Source organism: Molothrus aeneus, chromosome Z (assembly GCF_037042795.1).
Source record: "Molothrus aeneus isolate 106 chromosome Z, BPBGC_Maene_1.0, whole genome shotgun sequence".
Classification (NCBI taxonomy): Eukaryota; Metazoa; Chordata; class Aves; order Passeriformes; family Icteridae; genus Molothrus; species Molothrus aeneus.
The window spans coordinates 34,603,305-34,627,898 of record NC_089680.1 but is presented as its reverse complement, the minus strand read 5'-3'; the positions used below and the strand labels follow the sequence as shown (position 1 = coordinate 34,627,898).

The following is a 24,594-nucleotide window of genomic DNA, read 5'->3' as shown; positions in this document are numbered from 1 at the left end:
GAGAAGAGCCTGGATCCATCCTTTTGTCAGCATCCTCCAGCAGCTCCATGTCTCTGCTGTCCTGAGGAGCCCAGAACTGGACACAGCACTCGGGTGAGGCCTCACCAGGGCTGAGTACAGGGGCAGGATCACCTCCCTCCACCTGCTGGCAATGCTCTTCCCAATGTCCCCCAGGATACCATTGGCCTTCTTGGCCACCAGGACACACTCTGGCTCATGGAAGCTTTTTGTCCACCAGGACCCCCAGGTCCTTCTCCACAGAGCTGCTCCCCAGCAGGGCAGCCCCAGCCTGTGCTGGTGCCTGGGGCTGTTCCTCCCCAGGTGCAGGACCCTGCACTTGCCCTTGCTGAATTTCAGATGGTTCTTTGTCCATTTCTCCAACCTGCTGAGGTCCTTCTGAAGGGCTGCACAGCACTCCAGGGTATTTGCTGCTGCTCCCAGCTCTGTGCCCTCAATGAACTTGCTGAGGAGGCATCTGTCCTTCAAGCCATTGATGAATAAGCTAAATAAAACTGGGCCCAGTATTGATCCTTGGGTGACACCACCAGTGCCAGGCCTCTAACTAGACCCTTTGCCACCGATTATGACCCTCACAGGCTGTTCATCAAGCCCACACCTCCTGAGTTTGCGTATGAGAACATTGTGAAAGGGTATTGAAAGCCTTGCTGAAGTTGAGGCAGCCAATACCCACTGCTGTCCCCTCATCCATCCAGGTAGTTCTTTCATTGTAGAAGGCAATCAAACACCTGATCATCTTTAGTGAACTCATGCTGACCACTCCTGATCACCTTCTTGTCTTCCATATGGACAGAGATGGCCTCCAGAATGAGGTGCTCTATCACCTTCCCAGGGATTCTGGCCTGTTGTTTCCTGGGTCCTATTTCTTGCCCATTTTGAAAACTGGGGTGAGATTTCCTTTTTTCCAGTCCTCAGCAGCTCTCCTGATATTTCAAAGGTGATCATGAGCAGCCTTGTTACAGTGTGCGCCAGCTCTCTCATCACTCATGGATCCATTCCGTCAGGGCCCATGGACTTGAGTAGGTCTGTATAGTTGTTTCAGATGAAATCCTCCTTCCCTAAGAAAGTGTCTTCCTCCCAGCACTCCCTCATCCTGGTCTCCTCAGTCAGGGATCCCTGAGGCCTGGTCTTGCCAGGGAAGACTGATGCAAAGGCACTCAGGAACTCTGCGTTCTCATCTTCCCCTCTTATCAGGGCCCCATCTCCATTTAATAATGAGCCCACATTATCTTTTTTATTTTCTTTTGTTATTGAAGTCCATGGTTATAATCGTTCTTGCTGTCCCACTACCTCTTACTTCAATACAGAATTCTACAATCTCATGGCCGCTACAGCCAAGGCTGCCTCTCATAAAAGATTTTCTTCCACTTTTTAGAGGCAATCTAAACATGTAACTGTTTCTTTCAGCTCTAACTTACCTCCTAGATCATTGTATTGAGAATACAGGAGGATAGAAGGTATAATGTCTACTGTGAAGAGCCCATTGATTTCAGGTGTCTGGGTGAGTTTTCGTATGAGATGATGAAATTCCTTGGATGCTTCAGAGGGCAGAAATTCCAGAGAGCTATACATATAATAATGAACTCATAATGAGCTAGTAAGAGTGTAATATATGCTTTGAGTTGTTCAATACCATGAGAGAGGAGGCAGGAATGGAATCCAGAGTTCTGGCATTGTATTAAACTACTAATAGGAAATAAATAAATAGGAAACATAAATAGGAAACCTTTTTTCTACTTCCTATGATTCTACTTACTATGTTCTTCCTATTTTCAAAGTCAAGAAAGGCCCTAGAAGAGAGGTCCTGTTTCAAAAGTTAAAGCATTTTTATTCTTCTGATGTGAATATTCAGCACAGCAGAGATGAACATAATACAGAAGTCCAATGGAAAAGACAGCATTCAGTCAAAGATTGTAGGTTTTTCCCAGCTTGCTTTCAGCTCGTTCCTCAACTCCTGACTGCTCTAGTCACTACGATAAGGCATACTAGCAGGTTTAAGAAGAGCTGAATGCAGTGGATTGCTCTTAAAACACTATGAAGAAGTGTTTTAAGAGCAATCAGACACTTCTGCAATATAAAGTACTCCAAAACTATTTAAACTTTGCGCTGTCACAATGTCTTCATGCTCTGCTTCATGACATTCAACACATATGCTCAAGTTCACTTTGGTTACTACATCAAGTAATACCCATGTTTTAGGAGTCACTAAGCAATTAAGACATACTTAAGTCATTAAGCAATGAAGATATAGACAAACTGATTTAGAAAGAGCTAGACTTAAGCAGTGCACAGGGACATAAGGCAGCCTGTTAATATGGCCCCTGGTCAAATCTCTGCTTAATAGAATATTTACATTAGCTAAATTTTCCAGTTAAAGTCTTTGTCTCTTCAACCTTTGTTTCCCTTTTCTTTTTCCTGACTCAGCTCCTCTTTAGAATTTTGTCTTGTTTTGGCATACAGTGAAATGCATTTCATAAATTGACAGAAATAGCAGGAGCAGGTTCTCTCATGGAGAAAGTAGATACATGTTTCAACATGAATTATAGCTACAATGAAATATATGTTTATGAGTAGAGTGCTCAGTAAAAATAAATGACCACAATATATCCTTTTATTAAACTGAAAGAGAGGAGAGAAAATGCCTGGTTCAGCCACCATAAGCTACCAAAGAAAATCTCTCCTCCACTTCCTCTGAGTTTAAATTAATAAATATATGCCACTTTAGGGATTCACAAATCTTCCCTTGAAATCTAATTAATTACATGCAAATTTTTTAATCTCTACAAGTGCCTACTCCTTCAGAGCCAATTATTTTTTCCACTGTATTTTGTCAAATGCATGAAATGACAATGACCTTCATGACAGAATATCCATGGCCAAAATCTGGTCTCTACCTAAATCAATGGTTGTTTTCCCAGGATTTCAGAAAGATCATTAGCACATTACCATCACAAGAAACAGGATCTGACAATACATTTAAGGTTCTGATAACTGGAACTTAATTTCTCTATGAGCTAAGCACTTCTCTTCTTTATACTTCTCTTTCAAAATTGATTTTTCACTGCCACACTTACCATTACTAAAATTGTGTTTTAAAATCAATCTGTCACCCAACAAAGGGAATCCAACAAAGGAATCCAACAAACGAATAATAAAAATATCAGAGAAAGTTGGCATCCTTTATTTTGTTTCAAGACTTTCTCTAGTGGCACAGAAAATAATTCATGCTATTCTTTGTGTACTATGTATGGCTAGGCTGTATTTAAACTGCATACAACTTGTAACAGCCACACCAGCTTCCAGTAGAAAGGTGAGGCATGATGAATACCTCCCACAGAGAGAAAAAAGAAGAAAGCAACAAGTATTTGGTCCAAAGGGTCTTTACAAAAATATGGTGTCTTCTTCTTCATAAGGGCTGTCCACCATGCTGTAGAAACTGAAATTCTGGGACACATTTAAAGCAGTCTCCCATATCTTCTGGAACAGAGATGTGTTGGGGAGATGATTCATTCAGTCTCCAGAGAGAAGAAAGATACTGTTCACACAGCACTTCTACTCACCAGTTCTTGCAGCAGCAATGGTGTTGGCTTTGAAGGAAGCCAACTGTCCTGCTCTCCCAGCCAGAGGTAAAGAATTGCATTGGTGGCCACTAGAGGGAGGATTAGGAATATTGTAAGTTGTCGGCAAAAGCCACCCATGATGAACCACATGGGACAACCTACAAATCCCCCACTGCTGCCCAAGGGCAGCAATTCTCAGATTGCTACGGGCTGGCAAGTAAAATCCAATTGTTATCATCTTCTACAGAGGAGCTGCCAGTGTGCATCCTAAACTTTGGTGGCTGGAGGATAGGAGGGCTGACTAGGATTGTGTGAAGGACACCAACAAACACACAAAGACACATCTCTATTTACAGATGCCTATTTTGCCTTCTCGCTTTTTATCTCCTTACTTTAAACTTCTGATGTCCTTTATCAACAAAGCTTCTGGGAAAAACAAACATACCAACTTCAAGAGAGTCTCAGAAGAATCAGCAGAGAGAAACACTGTGCCAAGACATGCTGTATTTAAGAAAAAGATCTGAACACATTAAAGGTACTTGAAAACAACAAAATCCACTGTGATTAAAATAAATGTTCAGTAAAATCTGAGGCATACCTGAAAGAAATGTTTTCAATTAGTCACCTAGATAATTATACAGTGAAGTGTATCTTGCAATTCAGTTTACCCTGTAGCTTGACTGTCTGGTGTCTTACCTCCTGCACAAGTGGCAGAACATTCTGACCAAGGCAGATGATTCCATGCAAAGCCAACCTCATTGTCTCCACTGCCAGTGCGAGAGATCGGAACATTGAATTTATATTTTATCCCCAAATTCTGTTCCTGCAGCAGAATCTGTAGTTAAAAACAACTGGTTATACCATTAAAGCTGGCAAGCAGAGGGCAAACACAGTGACATTTATTCTAGGAATGTGTTATGTTCTGCTGAACAGGAAGAAAGTAATAAAGGAAGTCATAGTAGTTCTTTTTAGATATTCCCCAAAAGAATCTGTACCAGCTTTTAAAACATATTCAAAAGAAAAATATTATTGTCCAAGGTGAGGTTTATCCTTTTTTTTCTTCCATAACACAACTTTATTATTTCTGTCACTTCCTTATTCCTGACAAAATTTCATAATTCTGATAGTTTCATAAATTTTATAATTTTTAAAATTTTTCTAGTTTTCATATAATTAATGTCTTCATGGAAATTTCCTTGAGACCTGAATACTTATGGGAGGTCAAAGTTGGAAAAACAAATTACTGTAGAAACATGCAGCAGTTCTAACTGAAGTCTTGTGAGCAGTACAGTCCACATAGTTTTGAAACTATCTCTTCCCTTGTTAGCACTTCTAGTGACTACAGTACATTATTTCTAGTAATAATAGTAACACCAACAGACTGTTGCTGAGACCATTGTTATCCCCTTATGCAAAAGCCAGCATCTTAAGGTGTGATTGGTGGAATCACACCAGTGATTCCTTTAAAAGAATAACAAAACTCTCACTGCAGCTACATCACTGCAGGCAAAAGTGCATCACCATGAGTTTTTGCCTAGCTTCGCTCTTGAACTGCACTTCTACAGATTACCTGTCCAAAACTAGCCTTTGATTTTCAACCAAACTTTTTTTTTCATTTCTAATAGCAAAAAATCAAGTTAGACGTAGCAATCTGACCCACCTTAGAGCTACTCTTCATGCATTTCTACTTTCTCTTACATTTTACAGAGGCACATCTGCCTATCTCCACATGGCAAAAGAGCAGAGAACTTTCAGAAAGAAAGTCAGTGACACAGACTGAATGAAAGAAGGCACTATAATTGTAAAACTTATTCCATATGGACTGTCTAGCTTATGCACAGCTACAGAAGAAAAAAAGGTTATTCAAGTGTTTGAAAATGCTGCCTCAAATGTGGATATCCATGCAACAATTATTCTCTACAAAATCATCCTATCTGGCTCAAGCAATCACTGAACTGCAAATCTGGCAGCTGACAGAATACACTGAGAAAATATCAACTTGTTCTCCTACTCCTTCTCAACATAGTAGTGAAACAGCATGCTTACCATTGCCTGTTGTCAGAGATGGCATCAGGATCCTGGTCATATCTTCTGTTACATTCTCATACTCAATAAAATCTTTTGAGAGCAATGTATGTCACAGTGACATACTTTAACATGGGTCATACCATTTCACTCATTCTTTGGTAAGGCTATATATAAATGTCACTCTCAGGCTAGGCTTAAAACTAAGGAAATGCACAGAAACTGTCAGGGACTGTGAAGTGTCAGCAGTATGCAGAGATACGATACATTGCCCATTCACAATTTTCACTACCATTACTGTAGACCACATTTAAAGAGATGTGGTTTATTTTTTGTGAGTTTTCCTGGTGCTCTTCTGACTTTATTCCCATTTCATCACAATGTTTGCCAGTCAATTTTGAAATGTAAGCAATGTGCATTAAAACACTCACATAAAAGTCCCAGCTAAACAAATTGTATACTGTTTGTAAACCTAACCTATTTAATTTCATTCATGGCATTGTCCTTTCTCAGAACACAAATACATATTACAAATTTCAGAAATATATTTATTGTAACTTTACCATGACTATGAGGTTTTCTGAAGTAGGGCCTAGTGCTTCCAAAGACTCTGGTTCATCTGTTGGCCTCTTGTAATGGAAAGCGGTTCCAGCAACATCAAACTTTCTTGGCCAGTCAATAGTCCAGGCACCATTAATATAGTAGTCATCCTCTTCAGATTTTAAAGCTTAAAAAAAAATACAAGCCACCTAAAAATTGGAAGCAGCATTTATAATAGAGAAGCCATTGTAAATTAATCTACTAATCTGCTAGAAGTATGTGAGCTTCAGTTCTATATCACTGTTTTTTCAACCTATATAAAGCTTTTTCTTTAGCCCTGGTGAAAATATCCGTCATGTAATTCAACAATTTTGCCTCTGCAATAATCTTCAATGTGCAGATTATTTTGCAGGTTTCAATATGCAGATGCTGCATGAAACCAGAATGCCTCATGCAACTTGAACTATGACATGAGATACATGCACGTCTGAAATGCATAATCTATTATCAACCTCATCTTTACATTAAGAGGCTGGGGCATGGAATAGGTATCACAGACAATGTTCCAGAGGAAAAAAAAAAGAAGGAACGTTGAGTCTGACATATGGTACCAGTCAGCTGTTGTTTTGTTGCCTAGGTCCACTAGTTCTTGTTTGCCTTATTAAAGCACAAATACAAGATATTTCTACTAGCAACTGAAATATTAGTTACTTAATCTGATAAGATACTTTACCCTTCTTAGTTTACAGCCTTGAAACATGAAAGTACTGTAGACAAAATAGAAACTTCTTAGCTAATCAACCATTAGGATGGGCAAGCACATCTTATTCAGGGATCTGAATTTGATATTTTATTAATAATATTACATTATGTTTCTAAATATGAAACTGACATTGTATCTTAAAGTGAATATTCAGTTAATTAAATATTGACTTCTTGATTTAAGGTGAAGATTACCAAGTTTTACATATTTTATTTATTTTAAATAGATCATGTTTTTAAAGGAAAAATGATGGTTGGAGCCCCATAGTCAAAGAGCATGTAATTTTTCATTGAGACAAATAACTGATTTTACTGGATAGGGGAAAATTTCACATCATAATGCTGAGGAGTAAGACAACTTCAGTTATTTGTCATTTTACTCTGAACTACATGTGTGTGGACAGTTGGTTTACCTTAAACAGTTAGGGAAAATGCCTCAGTGATGCTTAAGTTGTCTAAAACAGATCAGAGAGCATTCATGTGAGCAGGAGATAGTGAGAGAGGCAGTTCTGTTCTACTGGTGACAATGACATTCAGCAGAAATTGGTAACCATTTCCATTATCACCACAAGGTCTGAAAATTAACATATGCTATATATGCTTAAAGTAATATACATCAGAAGCAAAGCTGTTAATTTTTTACTTGCCTGCCAAAGAAAAATGCATTTTCATTCTTTAGGTACATTTACCTAATGTCAGTTATGCACAGGTGAAGGCCACAGTTGTGAACAGCAGTCCAATTATTACATGACAATAATTATGCAGTGGCATAATGCTAGTAGCATATATGACAGAAAGAACAAGTTCATGTTCCTAATGAAATCATTTATGAGGACCTGAAATGCAGGAAGCCCACAGAAAATTAGCATAAGAGGAATATAAAGCCAGCTGTCACCCTGGATCAAGCCATTTAAGTGAAGATAACAGCACTACTAAATATGCAGTTCTTTCTGCAGCTCTGAACACAGACAGTTTTGTTGCTGCTGGATTATCTGTTGGAGAAATCAGTTAAAATACTGTAGTATTTGTGCAGCTGCAGAAGTGGGCTTTTGACCAATTTTGTCACATAACTAGGAGTGATACTGGTGAAAAAATGATCAGCCAGATCAAGGTGAGAGAGGACAGGAGCTAGCTGAGCTAATTGCCTAACTGCGCTCCAAACTTCAGGTCATGGATTTCAAAGGAACTCCATTCCAGTTTAAGGAACTATGGGATGTTTGCTGTGAGTTAGTTTGAAAGTCTTAGTTTGATTAAAGGAGCCAGTGTGACAACAACAGAGGAAGAGGGGTTTACTTTTTTGGTATGTTAGAATCATATATAAAGAATGCCCTCACCAATGTAGTTTTTTGACATTGCCACTTCTCTTATTTCAATGTGCACAGAACCTCTTGGAATTTGAATCACTTCCATATATCCTGTAAGACAAAGATAAATTTTATTAAGCAGGAAAACTCTCTAAACTTCGTACAAAAAATTTAAACTAATAGCAAGAACTGAAGTATTCAGGAATTCCTTTTTTTAAGTGCTAATAAAGCATTTTGAACAGTGTATCTTAAGTAATTAAGCCATTTGAAAATGTCTTAGGAACATAGGATAGTTCAAGTGTTAGAGGAGACAATCATTTAGTCCAACTTCCTGCTACAAGCAGGAACAGCTAAGAGATCAGACTGAGTTACTCAGAGCTTTATCCTGCTGCTGGGTCATGAAAAACTCCAAAGATAGAAACTGTATAACCTTTCTAGGAAATCTGATCCACTGCAAGACTGTCCTCCTGAGGAAATAGTTTTTTTCTTCTATTTGGTTAGTCACCTTCCTTCTACAAGTTTATAGCTCCCACCATGTACCCACCAGTGCAGAGCCTGGCTTCGTTTTCTCCATGACCTCCTCACAGTATTGGAGGGTTCATACCAGATCCTATAAACCAGGGGTTCTCCAGGCTGAGCAAGCCCAGATCTCTCAACCTCTCCTCACAGAGGGTCAAGACTTCCAGACCACCATAAATCTTGCTGATCCCCCACTGGACAGAACTAACTGCAGTGCTTCATTCATTTTCCTGAATTATGGAGTCTGAAATCTGGTAGCTATAAGACTATAGGATTAATATTTTTTGAGCTAAGTTTTAAAATAATAGCCTATATATATTTCCTGAATTCTTAGTATTATGGACTTCTGAGATTTTTCTGTATTTTTGCTATTCTAAAATTTCATGCATGACGATCAGATTCTACCATACACAGTAAAATAATACAAAACATTACTCTTAATATACCACCATAACTAAATAATGACAAAAACCTTCACCAACAGACCTAAGCATTCAGTAACTAAACACATAGTTGTATTCAGGATAAATCCAAACTAATACACAAAACCAGGAAACAATAGGAAAACAGAGTCAAAGTGAATGACCAGCAGCAAGGCCACACTGGGAAAGAAGGCAGCTTTGGTATTTGCTAAAGAGTGATCTAAAAGCATTGTGCAACAGAATGGACACACATGTACATACCTCCTCTGGGCAATGAACCATTGAAAAAACCTTCAATGGCTTCACATGTACTCCCATCTCCTCCACAAACACGGCATCTATCTTCCTTAGCATCAGACCCCAAAATATTATCGCAACCTACATGCTGAGAACAGATAAGAAGAAATATTTTTACAGGATGATGGTCGTGCATCATTATTTCTCAAGTTTCTTTAAAGTGTTTCTTTCAAGTTTGAGATACTCAGTTCTTATTTTTATCTACCCTGTTGTTGATAACCAGTACTTTAAGTGGGTTTTCACTTGACAATGAAAGGAGATAAAAAAAGAGAAGAATTTGCATTTTGGGTTGTTATCAAATCTTGATTAATAAGAACCTTGCATTTCTACTGTGACTTCTAGGAAGGGACTTCAGTGTTTTGCATATTATACAATAATTATACTTATCAAAAATTATTCCTGATGTTGTTACTTGATATTACAACAGCTTCATGCCATCTCTATTGCTTTTTTAAGGTCAAAATTTGCTGTGTGATCCTTAAATATTTAGACAGCATAAGTAGTATTCTAAGGCATTACAGCTTCATAGACCATATTTCCATATGCTGCAGGGGAAACTTGTAATTTGTATAGGTATGAATGTAGAGTGTAAATGACTTCACAGTAAGAATAGATGCAGAATGAAACATAGTGAAAAGCTGAATTGCATGCTGTATTAGATGAAAAAATTAAATGAAAATAAAGACAGGACCTTTGGGAAAAGAAAAAAAAAATAGGATGAAACAAGGAGGTTGTGAACAGAATAAAGACTGCAGCTTGCCAATATTTTTCTAGGACTCATACAAAGAAGAAGGTAGCTACTTAACTGTCCAGCTGTCTTTGTTTCCTGTCTAGCACTATTATTTGTCATCTTGTAAACAGCTAATACACAAATTATAAGAAAAGTTAAAATACATTCAATAACTGACAAAATATTATTATTTTAACTCTTTACATTTCAACTTACTGATTCACTAAGATGACAGAAACAAAACTTTCTTCACAGTTCAATCTCAACTTGAGATTCTTTTTACTGGTTTACTAAAACATGGCAAAACTTTTGATCTCACTATGTCATTAGTGAGATAATAAATAAACATACATGTTCAGCCCTCCATTTGGCAAAGCACTTCAGCATTAAATTAAGCTTTAGTTATGTCAGTGGTTTTGTTGAAATCAAATAATTTTTAGAGTCAACAGTACTATTAAAATATCTAAACCTAAGTACATAGGTAAATGCTTTGTTAAACTGAGGAAGAAATGGAATGTTAATAACCAAAAAATATGGCACAGAACCCCAATCCTATTGAAATTCTTATAATGCAGTTCTATAGGAATCTTACAAGATAATCAGATTTTTAGTAAAAGGCAAATACTTACATCATTATATATTTTTTCCTAGAACCACAGAACAATAGTGATGACTTTCTGTTCCAATTATATTAACAGCATGATTTTTGCAACAGGATGAACTAGTTAAACAGATTAATATGTTGACACTTAGTGTTTTTCAGCCAGAGTAATGTTCTAACTGAAATGATGGAACAGGTCTTGGAAGAGTGCAAGGAGCCTGTTCACCTCCTGTTGCTATTTCCATCAACTCTTCAACAGAAACCATATAGCAAGAAAAAAGATAAAATGGCAGATTCTACTAATGTCTCTGAGAAATTACTGAAATTCAAATTATTTGTCTATTATATGCAATACCTTTTTAAACTTTCTGTCTCAATCTTACATTTTTATTAACAACTTGACCTGTCAACACTCCCTTTCATGTAACATACAAGTACCTTAACTAAATATAGGTAACAGCAGACACAACAAAGAAATCCATAAGTACTTTATAAAACGTTTGTAACCTTGCATTCTCCATTGATACAGATATCCAGTGAATCAGCATTGCACTGAGTCCCATCTATTACTGCAGGAGCACGTTCAGTGTAAAAATTATACCCTTCAGCCAAGCAGTTTAATGCACATGGTTTAACCCCACCTGGACAACAAAATCAAATGAAAGGGGGAAAAAAATTAACAGAAACCTTACGAATTTAAGCTTTAGTTAAAAATATTATACATAAACAGATCTGTAATTTACAATCTTATCTCATACCTGACACATACAAGATATACACTTTATTTAACTACCCCTTAGTGATTTCTCTACTTGACTCTTTTCTTTTGCAAAAAGGAGTTGTATGTTATTTCACACAGTAAGATATGACAAGGTTGGCTGGGACCATAATGATGCCATTATGCTAGTACAATCCTAATGGTTATTAAACAACTTAAAACAAGGATACCACTTCACTATTTCAAAAGGAAGAATAGAAACAGAATACACTATAGCTCACACCACATGATCATGACAACCCTTCTTAGGCTTTTAATCTAAAGACCTGTTTGTAAAACCATTCAGGCTGTTAAGCTAAAAATCACTGGTAAATCATTTTATTCAAGTCAATAAAGTATAAAAACCACAAGTTATACCCTCCAGCTTTAGAATAGGAAAAATATATTAAATTATGATATTATAAATAATGCAATTATTGAAGTAGGCTTTAGAGACGCCTACAAATGCTTTTACTTCTTTCTCATTTTCCTAAAATGTTCCTGACTTTAGTAAAGGCAAACTTATTGTGAGATTACTTTATACTAAATTCATCACTGTAGCATAAGAGGCACTTGCAGATCACCTATGGAATATCTAATTCTAGTACAGGTGTGGGTGTCTCCATATTTTTAAAGTGGAGCCTCCACAATGATGGTGACTCACCTTCAGACCAAAACAAAAATTTACTAGAATAAAGAAATTTTGCTCTTCAGTAACACTTGCAGCACTGGACAAAAGTACAAGCTTAAAAATCTTAGCTCATGCTATTTTTGTCAAAACATAATATTTACAAACATTACCCTCTATAAAATATTTATATAATTTCAAAATCTTCACATACGATAATGGTTTTGCAATGCTAACAATTACCTCCAGTGTAGGGTTTCCAGTTATAATACTTTCCCCGGAAAGGCATATTGTCAAAATCCGCACATTGCTTCTCTCTAAAATCACGAGCCCCTGAAGGACATGGCTAAAAAAGTAACACAAAATAATTAATTTATTCCAAATATAAATATGAAAGGAAATGCTTAGAAGCTTATACTGCAAACACAATCATGCAAGTGATTAGAAGGTTTTGTCTTGTGGCTCTGACTCTGAAATTTGCTTTATTACTTTACAGTTGAAGTGTCCATTTGCAATCCTAGGCTGGCATGAAATAACTGAAGTAATTTAAAGAAAGGTAAGCGTTACATAACAGATTCCATAAAACTGGAAAATCAGGATCCTGTCAAACTACATGTCATAATCAATCCATCAGCTACCTTCTTATAAACACATTTAAAACAGCTGGAAAAAATATTTGGTTGGAGCTGTAGGTTCAATTATACTGTACTAAGCAGCTGTATTGAGACACATTATTAAGACATCAAGGAAAAAAAAATTTCTACAGAACTATATCACTCCTGCTTACTTGTAGCCTTGACAAAAATACTTTTTTAAGACTGAGAAAGAGAATAGATGGTATGTCTGGCTCTGGTTACCAGTCTCTGTGTGTCAAGAAATAAAAATTTTCATTAAAATTTCATTGCTTTGCATTAGCAATTACAAAACCATGAAGTAACTTTTTTACTTGGAATGAGGGTAGATTTAAGTAAAATTTATCTTGGAAAGAATTACAGGAGAAATAGAATTCTTTTCTATTTATAACATTTTTCATCAGCAGATTCAAAGTTATCTTGAATAAACCCTCATCTCATTAAACATTGTTAACAATGTTTAAGTACCTGCTGAAATTGAAAGCTTCATCAGAAAGTATTTAAAACACAGATTAAATTCCTGTTTAGAGTGACTGACAAAAGGATTTTTTTGACAGACATCAGAGGTGTTAATAAACATTACTACTTTATGAGCAAAAGAAGAATCCATTTTATGGCATTTTAATTGTCTTCACGTATACCTAAGCCAGTTAGCACTTCCCAGGAATCTGAAATGCATTCAAGTGAAAGGGACTCTATTAACATGGATGCTAAAAATTTATCACACAATGTAAATATAAACATAAAAATTATGATTCTCTTTTTACATTAATCAAGATCTCATAATAGCCAGCCCATTGCCATATGATTCAGGAGCTTTAATTTTTTTTTCTGCTATTCTGATGCAATATAAATTTTAAAAGTGAACATTAGACAGTATTTATATTTTTAATTTTCTATATTACTCTATTACCCCTTCTAATGAAAAATACAATTTTAAATACAATGCATTAGCTTTTAAGAACAGAGTAGTACTTTTACTACTTTTCATACTATATAAAAGTTTATATTATTAATTTATTTAAAACTATGCTTTATATTATACTTTTATTCAAGAATCCTTTGGATTATAACAGTAAGAATTCAAAATAACCACATAAATTTTTAAAAAATTAATTTTGGGGTGCTTTTAATAGTAACCCAAACTAAATTTGCCTCTTTGCATCACATCCCCCAAGCAGTGGAAAGATCAGTCTTGACATCCCTTAAAGGTAGAGCCTGAATCTCTCGGGTACTGGTCACTTCACACTCCTTCAGTCCCATTTGCTCAGCTCCTAATCTACACAACTGGTATTTTAATTGCACTGAATTCTCCTTACAAGGTAAATAATGAAACCCTTTATCTAAATAGTTATACTACAACAAAATAATAAAATATGAAGATGAGTAAAGAAGGATCAAGATCTTCTTTTTTATACTCTAAAAAATATTCTTGCTACCTGGTCTTTGAGATGTAGTCTTGTTGCCTCATTTCCCTATCTTTTTTTAGTATCTCACCAATATCTGACAGGAGGTAAAACTCAAGGCCATGATCTCAGGAAATGCATTCAAAACTGTGCTTGACAATCCTGGTTACCTTCTATGACACAGTAACTTTAATTGCTGTTGGGGGAGTGTTGGGCACTGTTTGCCTGGATTTCTCCAAGGCTCTCAGTAGTGCTTCCCACAGCCTCCTTCTGCAGCTGTTGTGTTATGGCCTACACAAGGGGTCCTAGGGTGGGTGGGGACCTGGCTGACCCAGGGCAGTGGTCAATCACTTCTCTCCAAACTGACAGCCTGGCACAAGGGGTGTTCCTAGGGATTGATACTGGGCCCAGCACTGTTTATTTTTCAGAGTGATCTAGAAGATGGGATCAAGTGTATCCTGGTGCAGTTTTCCAATACTAATATACTGGTCGAGGAAGCAGATGCTTGTGAAGGGAGAGCCACCTGCAGAAAGACCTGGATAAGTTGGAACAGTGGGCTGATGAGAACATTGTGAAGTTCAGTGACGACAAGTTTTGCACCTGGAAAAGCAAAACCTTAGTCCAGGAGTGCAGCACAGCCAGGGATCCACCCAGCTTGGGAGCAGCTCTGTGGGAAGGAGCCTGGTGCTCCTGGTGGACTCAGCTCCATCTGAGTGCCCAGTGTGTTCCTGCAGCACAGAAAGGGAGCAGATCCCGGGTGGCTCCAACAAGGGCCTCACCAGCAGAGATGAAGTCCTTATCCCACCCCACACAGTGCTTGTCAGGCCACACCTGCAATTCTGTGTCCAGTTTTGGCTCCTGGTGCACAACATGGATGTGGATAGGCTGGAGAGGCCCCACGAAGGCAATCACAGGGCTGGGAAGCCTGGCATGTGAGGAATGGCTGAGGGAACTGGGTTTGTTCAGCCCTGAGAAAGGAAGGCTTCAGGGAGGCCTTATCCCCATGTTACAGTATTTGTAGGGCGGCTACAGAGAAGATGGAGATTCCCTCTTTTACAAGGAGTCATGGCATAGAGGAGATGTAATGTGTACAAGTAATTCCTGGGCAGATTCCGATTGAACACAGAATAGAAACTTTTCTCAATGAGAAAAACTGGCCATTGGAATAATTTCCTCAAAACCGTGGTAATTTCCCTACCAGTGGATACTTTTAGGTTTTGGCTGGATATGGTGCTGGGCCATCTTGTCCAGACCATATTTCTGCAGAGAAATGTTGGACCAGATAGTCCTTGAGGTCCCTTCCAAACTATGAAGATCCTAGGCATAGAAATGCAAAAAGATTACCACAAGGTAAACCACAGAATGCATTTACAAAATGTCATATTCTTTGGCACTATCTCTTTGTTTATGTGTTCTTTTCCTAAAGTAAACATATAATAACTGCTTTTCTTTACTGGGTAAGATATTTCACTTTTTTCATCCAATTATAGTACAATCTTCTCAAGCTAAAGACTGCTTGTGTCTCCAAATGCTCTTTTATGAGACTGCAAATTGTGAGGTAGGAATCCAGCAAGAATATGAGAACTTAAAATCATGTCTGAAGAAAGTCCTGAGAAGAAGATGTTTTGAGTTTAAGAAGTGTTAACAAATTACTAAACCAACACTGACACAACACCTGTTTATCTTGGAGTTTGGGGTCAGGCAGATTTCAGCAATGAACTTGTTGTTTCCTATTAACAAAGGTCTATACAATCCCTCAGAGAGGATGAGAAACAAGCCAGAAGAGCAACAGTTCAAACTCAGGTACAATTACATTACGTGGCTTCTCACATTAATTAATTTCAGGAAAAAAAGTGCTTGAAAATACTAAAATTATGAAAGCAGCAAACAATATCTGTGCATGTATGCATAATGAAAGGAACAACCCCCCCCCCCCCCAAAAAAACAACATTCTGCTAAGAGAAAGGCCTGAAAAACAATAAACTTTTAAAAGTATGTCTACACATGTATATGCATGAAACATTTCCAGAATTTGTAAGCAAACCATGTTTCTCATAATAGATATTAAAAAGGACACTTACAATTTTAGATGTATGTCAAATTAAGATTCGCATCCTTATAAATATTTTAAATCAATTAGTTACTATAACTGAGAAATTATGTTTCTTGCCATTCTACTAGAATTTTTTACTACTACATTTTTTTTATTAAAAACACTTTGGTTGGAAAAATACATATTTTTTTTACAGATAATGTGGTTCGCGGTAGAAAACAATTTTCTGATTAGTGTGTTCTTTCTACCACCCTTATGCTTCCAGAACTTATTACCTAATGTTATTTTCTGCTGATCTCAATGTTTCCATTAGCAGATGCCTTTTGAATTAAGAAGTCATATATGGCTTTGGAAGTGCTTGATGAGAAATAAGTCTAGTAGGAGTGTGTGCACTGCTTCCAAAGGATTAAAATGGTAAAAAAACAAAGACAAGAGAACTAACTTATGTCTGCAAGAACACTGAAGTCAAAATGAGAGGGTTTTTGGGTTAGGAATGGTAGGCACTTTAGGCAGGGCTATGTTGAAAGTTACACATGGGCAGTGAATATTGATGCTGTAAAAGAAACTTCAATAGAAAAAATGTACAAACAGCACATTACTCATTAAAAAAATAACAGATTAAATAACAGATTTCCATGCTCTTCCATGCTCACTTACATTAATCAACATATTATTCCATTAAAACTATCAAGGACTAACTATCAAGCACTAAGGACTAACATAAATCTTGAAACAAGCGTCTCACTAGTGTCTACTAGTGTCTCTAATTCTTAGTGATGTAGAATCCTAAATATTGATATGACAGAAATGGACTAGAATTGTCAAAAGCATTAAGAATGTAAATTTAGACTTCTGAAAGTACCAAGACATTCACACACATGAAAACCATACCAAAAAACATGTTAAAAATTGGACCACAAACTGTAAGAATGGCATTTTCAAACTGCCTGGCTTGAGTTTGCAATCAGTTGTTTATCAGACCTAGGCAATGAAATTAAAAGTTCCCTTTCCAATACCTTGTTGAAATTACTGATTGAAATATAAGAATAGGTAGGAAACCAGTACCTCAGAAGAGAGTGCTGTAATTTTAAAATATTTCAATAGATTGTTGCAGTGGTTTGAATGGATGCAAATTGCTACACTCAGGTATGAACAATTGGCTGTGAAGGCACAGCTGAAGAGTGACCTCCTAAACAGCACTTTTAAGAAAGAGTTTTGGGCACTTGGAATCCACTTGGACTAAATGAACATTGTCACTGCCATAAGAAAAATTAACAAAATACTAAAATGAATGAACAGAATTCCATCACTAAGGTGACAAACTAAGTTTGAAATTGGAGTTCTCTCTGACAGGCCTCAGCTAGTGCAGTGGTTTGTGCACTATGATCCAAGGTGTGTGCTATTGGGATCTCAGTGGTTACCGACACAGAGATGGTCTGGTGTAAAGAAAACTAAGAACAGACATGATAGTAATCTGCAAACAAAGGAAAGGTTCCAATCTAGGGAATAATACCAGTTATCTTCTTATTTGGGTTAGGGGGTAAGTAGGGATCTTAAAGGATTGAAAAACATACATAATATCTTATGAAAATTGTACTGACTATAAGGATATTAAAAATTCTTAATGTTATTTCCTGGACTGGAGGTATTTCAAAACAGGCCAGGTGCCTAACCATCAGTTAAAAATGGTTTATTGAGAATTATTTTGGCTTATAACAGGTTTTAAGGAAATAAATTATACACTTTTGACAGGCAAGGGATAACTTTTCTATTGGTTTACCTTCTGAGTTTCTAAAAGCTTTGTTTCTAAAGATTGCTGGAACTCATGTTCCATTTGTAGCAGATCAACTGCCACAAGTTAAAGTATCCTCCATGAACCCACTTTTAAGCCCTCTTACACTTTTTATACCTTTATAAAATTCAGTGCTAGTGTGTTACACAGTCCTCTTACACACTCTGTGCAAATGTATTCAAAACCTGCTGTTTTGCCACCAGGTATTTGCTAATTACTCTATTACCAGAATGATCCTGCAGTTCCACTTTAGAGCTGAACTCATTGGACAGGGACCCTGAAGGGGCTGGACACAGTATAAATGTGTAAGGTCAAATTATGAACCTAAATTATAAATTCAAGTAACTTAAAATTCAAACCAGAAAAAAATACACATTATAAAGAATTTCACTAATAAGTTTCCAAGTCAAATTACAGGTCAGTAGCACTGCAAATATAAAAAAACCTCTCCTACTATTTTAGCTTTAAATTCATGTTAATTTTCATCTTAAACCAAGGAAGTTTGTGCCACTGAAATAATCTAAACCTAGAGACATTATTTCACCTATTTATCTTTCAATATATTCAGGAAAAAATAATAGTTTATATAATAATTCTTTGGAAAAAATACATTTATGATCATTACTAATTATTTTTTTTCTGCAAATTTCTCCATGGAGGTAATTCTCATTATTAGGCAGTATTAAAAATTTCCTAATTAAAAATTATTTTCTTACTTTTGATCACAGCTGCCCTGTTCACACAGCCAAGAAGTGGCCACGGTATAGCCAGAAAAACTCAAGTTTGATGCTGTCCAGTAGGAGCTGTAAAACTTTTCCAGTTATCCAGCCTCCAAAATCCAGTGCACCATTCTGGAACCTTGACTGTGTTATTTTTTTTCTGTAGATGTGTATCTTTACATTTGTATGTCTTGCTACAATCTCAATTTGAATGGATCTGGTTTATCAGATGATACACAGTAATTAATTTACCTTTCTCTTTACTTTCACTCAGGTAGTTTTTTGTAATTGGAATATTTAATAAACAATAAATATTTTTGTAATTGTAGTTCACATATGAAAATATTAAGTTTTATCAGGTGTCTTTCTAATTCTTATGGCTGATAGGAAAACACAAATTTGAATTTGCTTTCAAATTTGGCAACCACATGATGACTGCTTACTGAAATCTGTCAGTCAATATTTAGAAAATTTCACATATGCTTTATTGAATTACCCTTGTTCACATTTTCCAGGGAAACTCAAGTGGAGCTCACTCCAGGCCTTAATGCAAAGGCAGTAGCTAGACACCACATCAAGACAGGATCCTAACATTTACCAGAACACACAGGGTGCCTGCAAAAAAATGTGCCTTACAAGACTATTTGCTAATTAAACACAAAATCCATACACTTTGTGAAATGGAGAAAAAATCATAAACCAGTAAAGTTGATCACAGTAGAATAAAAATTACTTACATCAGTATTACAGGAGCGATAACGCTTCCTTTCTCCAAGACAATATTTGCCTCCACCTGAAGGCCTGGAAAAACATGTTTATATGTTAGGGTATGCCCTAGAACAAATACAACCGCATGAGATATACTAATGCAGGTATAATTAATCCAAGTCCAAGAGATATCCATTACATTAAAAAAAAAAATAAATTCAAGTTTTAAAATGAGATTTTGTTAAGAATTACATCTTTGACATGCATTGCAGCAGACACAAAATATTACTTGGTATTTGAAAAATCATTACTCATAATATTAATGTAGTTTGCATAAGTTCCAAACAGTAAAGTTTAATTGCATTTTGAACATAATAAAAAAAATCCCTGTTGTTTTTAATAATTGACTTCGTTTATAAAATTAAAATGAGAAATGTGTAAACAACCTATATGATACTTCTTTTTTCAATCATCTCATCTTACTCGAAAACCAACAAAGACCAGTTTTATACTCAGAACCAGCAAACACTGTATATTCTAGTTCAGAAATTTGAATCTGATTTGAGTTAATCAGTATTAAATCTGAGGAAACTCCAGAGTAAGCAGATTTGTATTAGTTAAGGTAATTGACTGTTAAATTCCCAAACTGCTCAAGAACATTATCTATCTTCCATACAGGTCAAATATTGAACTAACTTAGACTTATATGGAAGATTAATCAGACATCAGCTCTTTGGCTTGCAATTTAATAGCAAAAAGAGAAAAAATACTTTGTGAGGGTTTAATAATAAAAAATTTAAATATTTACAATTTAAAATTAACTATAAAATCAAATCAATACTATTTTTCATATTACAGTATTTAACCAGGAAATGTTATCCTTAATCAACAGGGTTGGGTTTTTTTTCCTATTGTAGACATACCCTCTCCCAAATGCATTTGCCTGTTAAACACTGAAAATGTAATAATTTTCATCATACCAACCCAAATATATGGTGATAGAAGTTGAAAAAAAACTTAGGATATTATTCATGCTCCTAGCAAACATTTCCCTAGGCTTTTTAAACACTGCTTTGGAAAAAAAATCTTATTATCTCACTAACACAGTCTGACTGTGTTATTGATGCATACAGGTAATTTCTGCTTTTGTATCTATTGAGTAAGTAGTGATAACGGCCAGATTAGGTAGTTATTGCTAAAATAGGGGACAAACAGACCACCTTAAGTAAAAGTCATATGACATTATGGTAACTGTCTTGCAGAGTGCAGTGGAAAGCTGATGGATGGTGTGGCTTGGAAAACACAGATACAAGAAACAAATAACCCAAGTGAACAGAGAGCAGAAGACAAGAAAAGTAGTGAAAAGACAGAGAATGAATTTTCATGAAATAAACACAAATGACTTTTAGAAGAAATGGCCTTAAAAACCAGTAGTGGCAAAGGAGATAGTGATTATGAGAAATGACAAGAAGAGAACATGGAGTAATAGAACTATCCTGTGAAAGCCTATAGCTGTGGTGAGGTAATCAGAACAGGTAAAAGCCAAAACAAAAAAGAGCAGCAATTCATTCAGCAAGCAACAGCAATAGAAATAAGCATTCCTCATTTGAGAAGAGATAACAACAGAGAGAGGAGCTCTGACCTGACAGAACTTCTCTGGAACAGTGCTCAGGACATTGGAAAACAGACAGATTGTAAGACAAGTACAGATATATACAACAGATCAAGCTGTAGTGGAGAAGCTGGCCCCTCCTCAAAGAGGGCAAATACACCAATAGAGAGTAGTGGCAGGGAAAAAAGATGTTGAATTGTTTAAACAGTCAGTAGGAAGTCACACGTGAAATGTGGGACAAGGCAGCACACAAATACATTGTATGTAATATAATATTACTACCTGTGGCTTGTATGTAAACAGTTATATTGAAAACCTTGGAAATACTGTGTTGGGTTTGGGGTTTATTTTTTTAATAAGTAACTGGAAATTGTTATTTTATATCTGAGACAAGCATTAAAGGAAATATGCCCTAAGAAAGTAACCTCTCTATGGCATGATTTAAATATATTTTGATGAACAACACGTCGCATAAAGAAAACCATTCTGGTTACTGCTAAATATAAATCCAGCTATCTTTACAGTACATAAGATACATTAAAAATGTTAGAAGCATGTCTAGTGAACTCCTGTTTAAGCAGTTCTGTCTGCTATTTTGAAGACAAATGTTGGCAAACTAGCAAAACATTTTTACAGATAACAAGTGAAACCACAGTTTTGAATAATTTCCAAATGTGTCTTTTTGTTGGCTCCGGCTTACTTTAGCTACTTACGCTGGACTGTCACAGTGTCTTATAGATGAGGAGACTCCTCCACCGCAGGTCCTGCTGCACTCTCCCCATATTGACCATGGACCCCAACCCCCATCTATGCTCTGGGGCCAAGTGCCAAAAGGTACGCACTCTCCCTGATAACACCACTGAAAGATTTCACAAAAGAAACACAAAATTAGCTTGGAGGCTGACAGAGTTATCAGGACAGAAAAATATAAGGGTCAGACAATGACCAATTATAGGCATTAGCATTCTGTGTATAGATAACAAGACTAGTATTTTACTTTTTCTAGCCATGTTTAGACATTGGTGAGGGTGAGTGTGATTTGTTAAATGTCTCCACTCAGTCCTGAATTATAGGTCCCTAACACACACCAGAAGTATTTTTTATTTCATCAGCCTCCTTAATGTTTCACAATTAAGGAACTACAAGTTGCTTACATTCTTTTAAACACTAAGATTCATTTCCAAGCCTGGTTTGGTAAAAGACCGTCTACTGAAGATTTATGTAGAGGCTTCATTACAGAAAATAAAAAATTCCCCTGATAACATTTTTAAGAAAGCATTTATTTTTATAAAAGAAAATCTGGAGGGTATTACAATGAAGGAAGAATTTTTCTCAGTATTTCATTCACTAACACTATAGACATAATAAAAGTAGTCCTGAAGCCTTAGACATGGTACAGAAAATCATTTTATAATAGTGACTGACCACTTGTTTGGGGCAGAATGGACACGTACTTCATTCAAGCAAACATTTAAACTTTGCAATATTATTTACTTAAATCAGAAATACAAAATGACGGACAAAATTCACCCAAATTATTAACTATTAAAACAAGTTTATAATTTAGTTCATCAGAGACCTTTTCTAAACCATTCAGAAATAATCCTGGAACCTGTATTTTGATCACATTCTGGTGTCTACCATATCACTGAGAATTTGAAGCAGCTCAATTAGATACCCTTTCCTACTACTGCAGGCTTAGGTGACAGAGCAGAGCATGGACTCAGGTCCACCACGACCTGAATCTGCACATTTCCCTTCCAAAAGCTGAGCAAGTGCTGTTTTTAAACTCTCTCAAATTTCTGTAGTATTGATCATTTCCAAAAAAAAGACAACTTCAGTGTCCACCCCTCATCACCACAATGTTTTGCAATGCCTCTCACGACACAATAAGGATGGAGTATAAAGGGAGCTAGAAGAGTCCTAAAATCATATGGTTTTCTTCGCTTTATAGTGATAAATTGATAGAAATTTTATTAATAAATGTAAGAATCTCCTTGTTAAAATCTATTAGAGATGCCACAAAAGTACGTGAACAGATATGCTAAAGTCAAAAGCTAAAAATGAAAATGCTTCTAAGAGTAAAACTGTAATCAACTAATTTAATTTAAATTACACTACATGCATTACAAACATATCAAGATCCAAGCTAAAAAATGCAAGCTACTCAGATTTAAACTCATAACAATATCACAGATATAGAACTGAAGAGGTAAACCATCATATTCCATACTATTAGAACTATAGAGACAATAGAGACAATAGAGACTATAGAGACAATAGTGCATTATTTTTCCAAAGCGGTATAAAATCCCTATAGTGTATAATTTCCACTGTCATGCAAATGTTGTATTCCGTATTCCCATGCTCCCCTGTAAAACCTCTATAAATGCTGGGTTTTCTCATCTACTGAACTTAAATCTGAGGATTTAATCCTCACCTCTCTGTCTCTTAATTTTCTAGTAAAAATTTATCTTTCACTAGAAGCCAGTGATGCATACAATCTCTGTCATAATAATTTAAAATTACAAAAGTCTTCATTACTTCTAATGGGACTGCAGAAATGTGTTTCCTCCAAGAATGACAGCAACTTCATCTGCTATAATGAGGTTAGAACTATTGAGTAGTCACCATATGAAGAAAGAAGAGGACATATTTTAAAAGAACTGTTCTACACAGAAGGTTTAGATCTGAAATATTAATTCTTCTCTAATATTGAAAGAATAATTTTCCATTATTTCAGCAGAAAGATGACAGTGATGCATTCAAATACACATAAAATATGCAAATCCTCTGTGAATAAAAGCTCTCTGAAATTTTTTCTGAAGAAATAACTAATGAAAATAAAATATGATACGTAGCACATTTGAGATACTTTTACGAGTATTAGCTGTTTTACAGAATTAACATTTATAACACTATGATTTCAGCAAAACCACACAGCAAGTACTCTAATATAGAGAAAAATTTATTTCCTATTTTGTATGAGGAAGAAAAATATTAGTGTAAGTTTTAACTACTAATTTTCAATCATTGATTCAACAATTATTTTGCAAAGAAGTGTCATATTCAATAATAACGTACATTTATTTTATGTTAATGTCCAAAGACAAGTTAAATCATCCCACAATGTAGCTAGATAAATTATCCTTTCTGCACTGTGTTTGCATTTTTTGCATGGTGTGCCCGTCTTTTCTATCCCCAGCATGGATGTAATCTGTGATCTATAGAAAGGGTCACCTTTTTTATTACTGTAAATTAAAACACAGCATAAGTGTTCCTATCAGTTTTGTCTTATTGTTTTATACACACAATTTCTTAATGACAGTATTTTTAAAAAATCTATCAGTTAATTTACCTTCACAGGCACATCTCTAGGAATACCACAGAGAAGCTTCATGCATATTTAAAATTCTTATTACAAATTAGGAAAAGTGTACCTTTTTGAACCCAGCTGATATGCAAAACCCTTCACCAAACCATGAATATATTAAAGCTTCAGAAGAGAA

The 24,594-nt window shown here is 35.9% G+C and overlaps 1 protein-coding gene across 2 annotated transcripts in view; it reads right to left on the bottom strand.

The window, feature by feature from the left end:
* The window catches only part of ADAMTS6 (ADAM metallopeptidase with thrombospondin type 1 motif 6), a 133,983-nt gene that overhangs the window by 18,736 nt on the left and 90,653 nt on the right, over positions 1-24,594 (bottom strand). For both annotated transcript variants that reach the window (XM_066569280.1, XM_066569281.1), the window contains exons 12-19: positions 21,799-21,944; positions 19,503-19,566; positions 12,407-12,509; positions 11,286-11,419; positions 9,412-9,535; positions 8,240-8,320; positions 6,167-6,330; positions 4,275-4,413 (exon numbers count right to left, since the gene is read on the bottom strand). In XM_066569280.1, the coding sequence (XP_066425377.1) occupies positions 4,275-4,413; positions 6,167-6,330; positions 8,240-8,320; positions 9,412-9,535; positions 11,286-11,419; positions 12,407-12,509; positions 19,503-19,566; positions 21,799-21,944 (955 nt within the window). The remainder of the gene's footprint in view (positions 1-4,274; positions 4,414-6,166; positions 6,331-8,239; positions 8,321-9,411; positions 9,536-11,285; positions 11,420-12,406; positions 12,510-19,502; positions 19,567-21,798; positions 21,945-24,594) is intronic.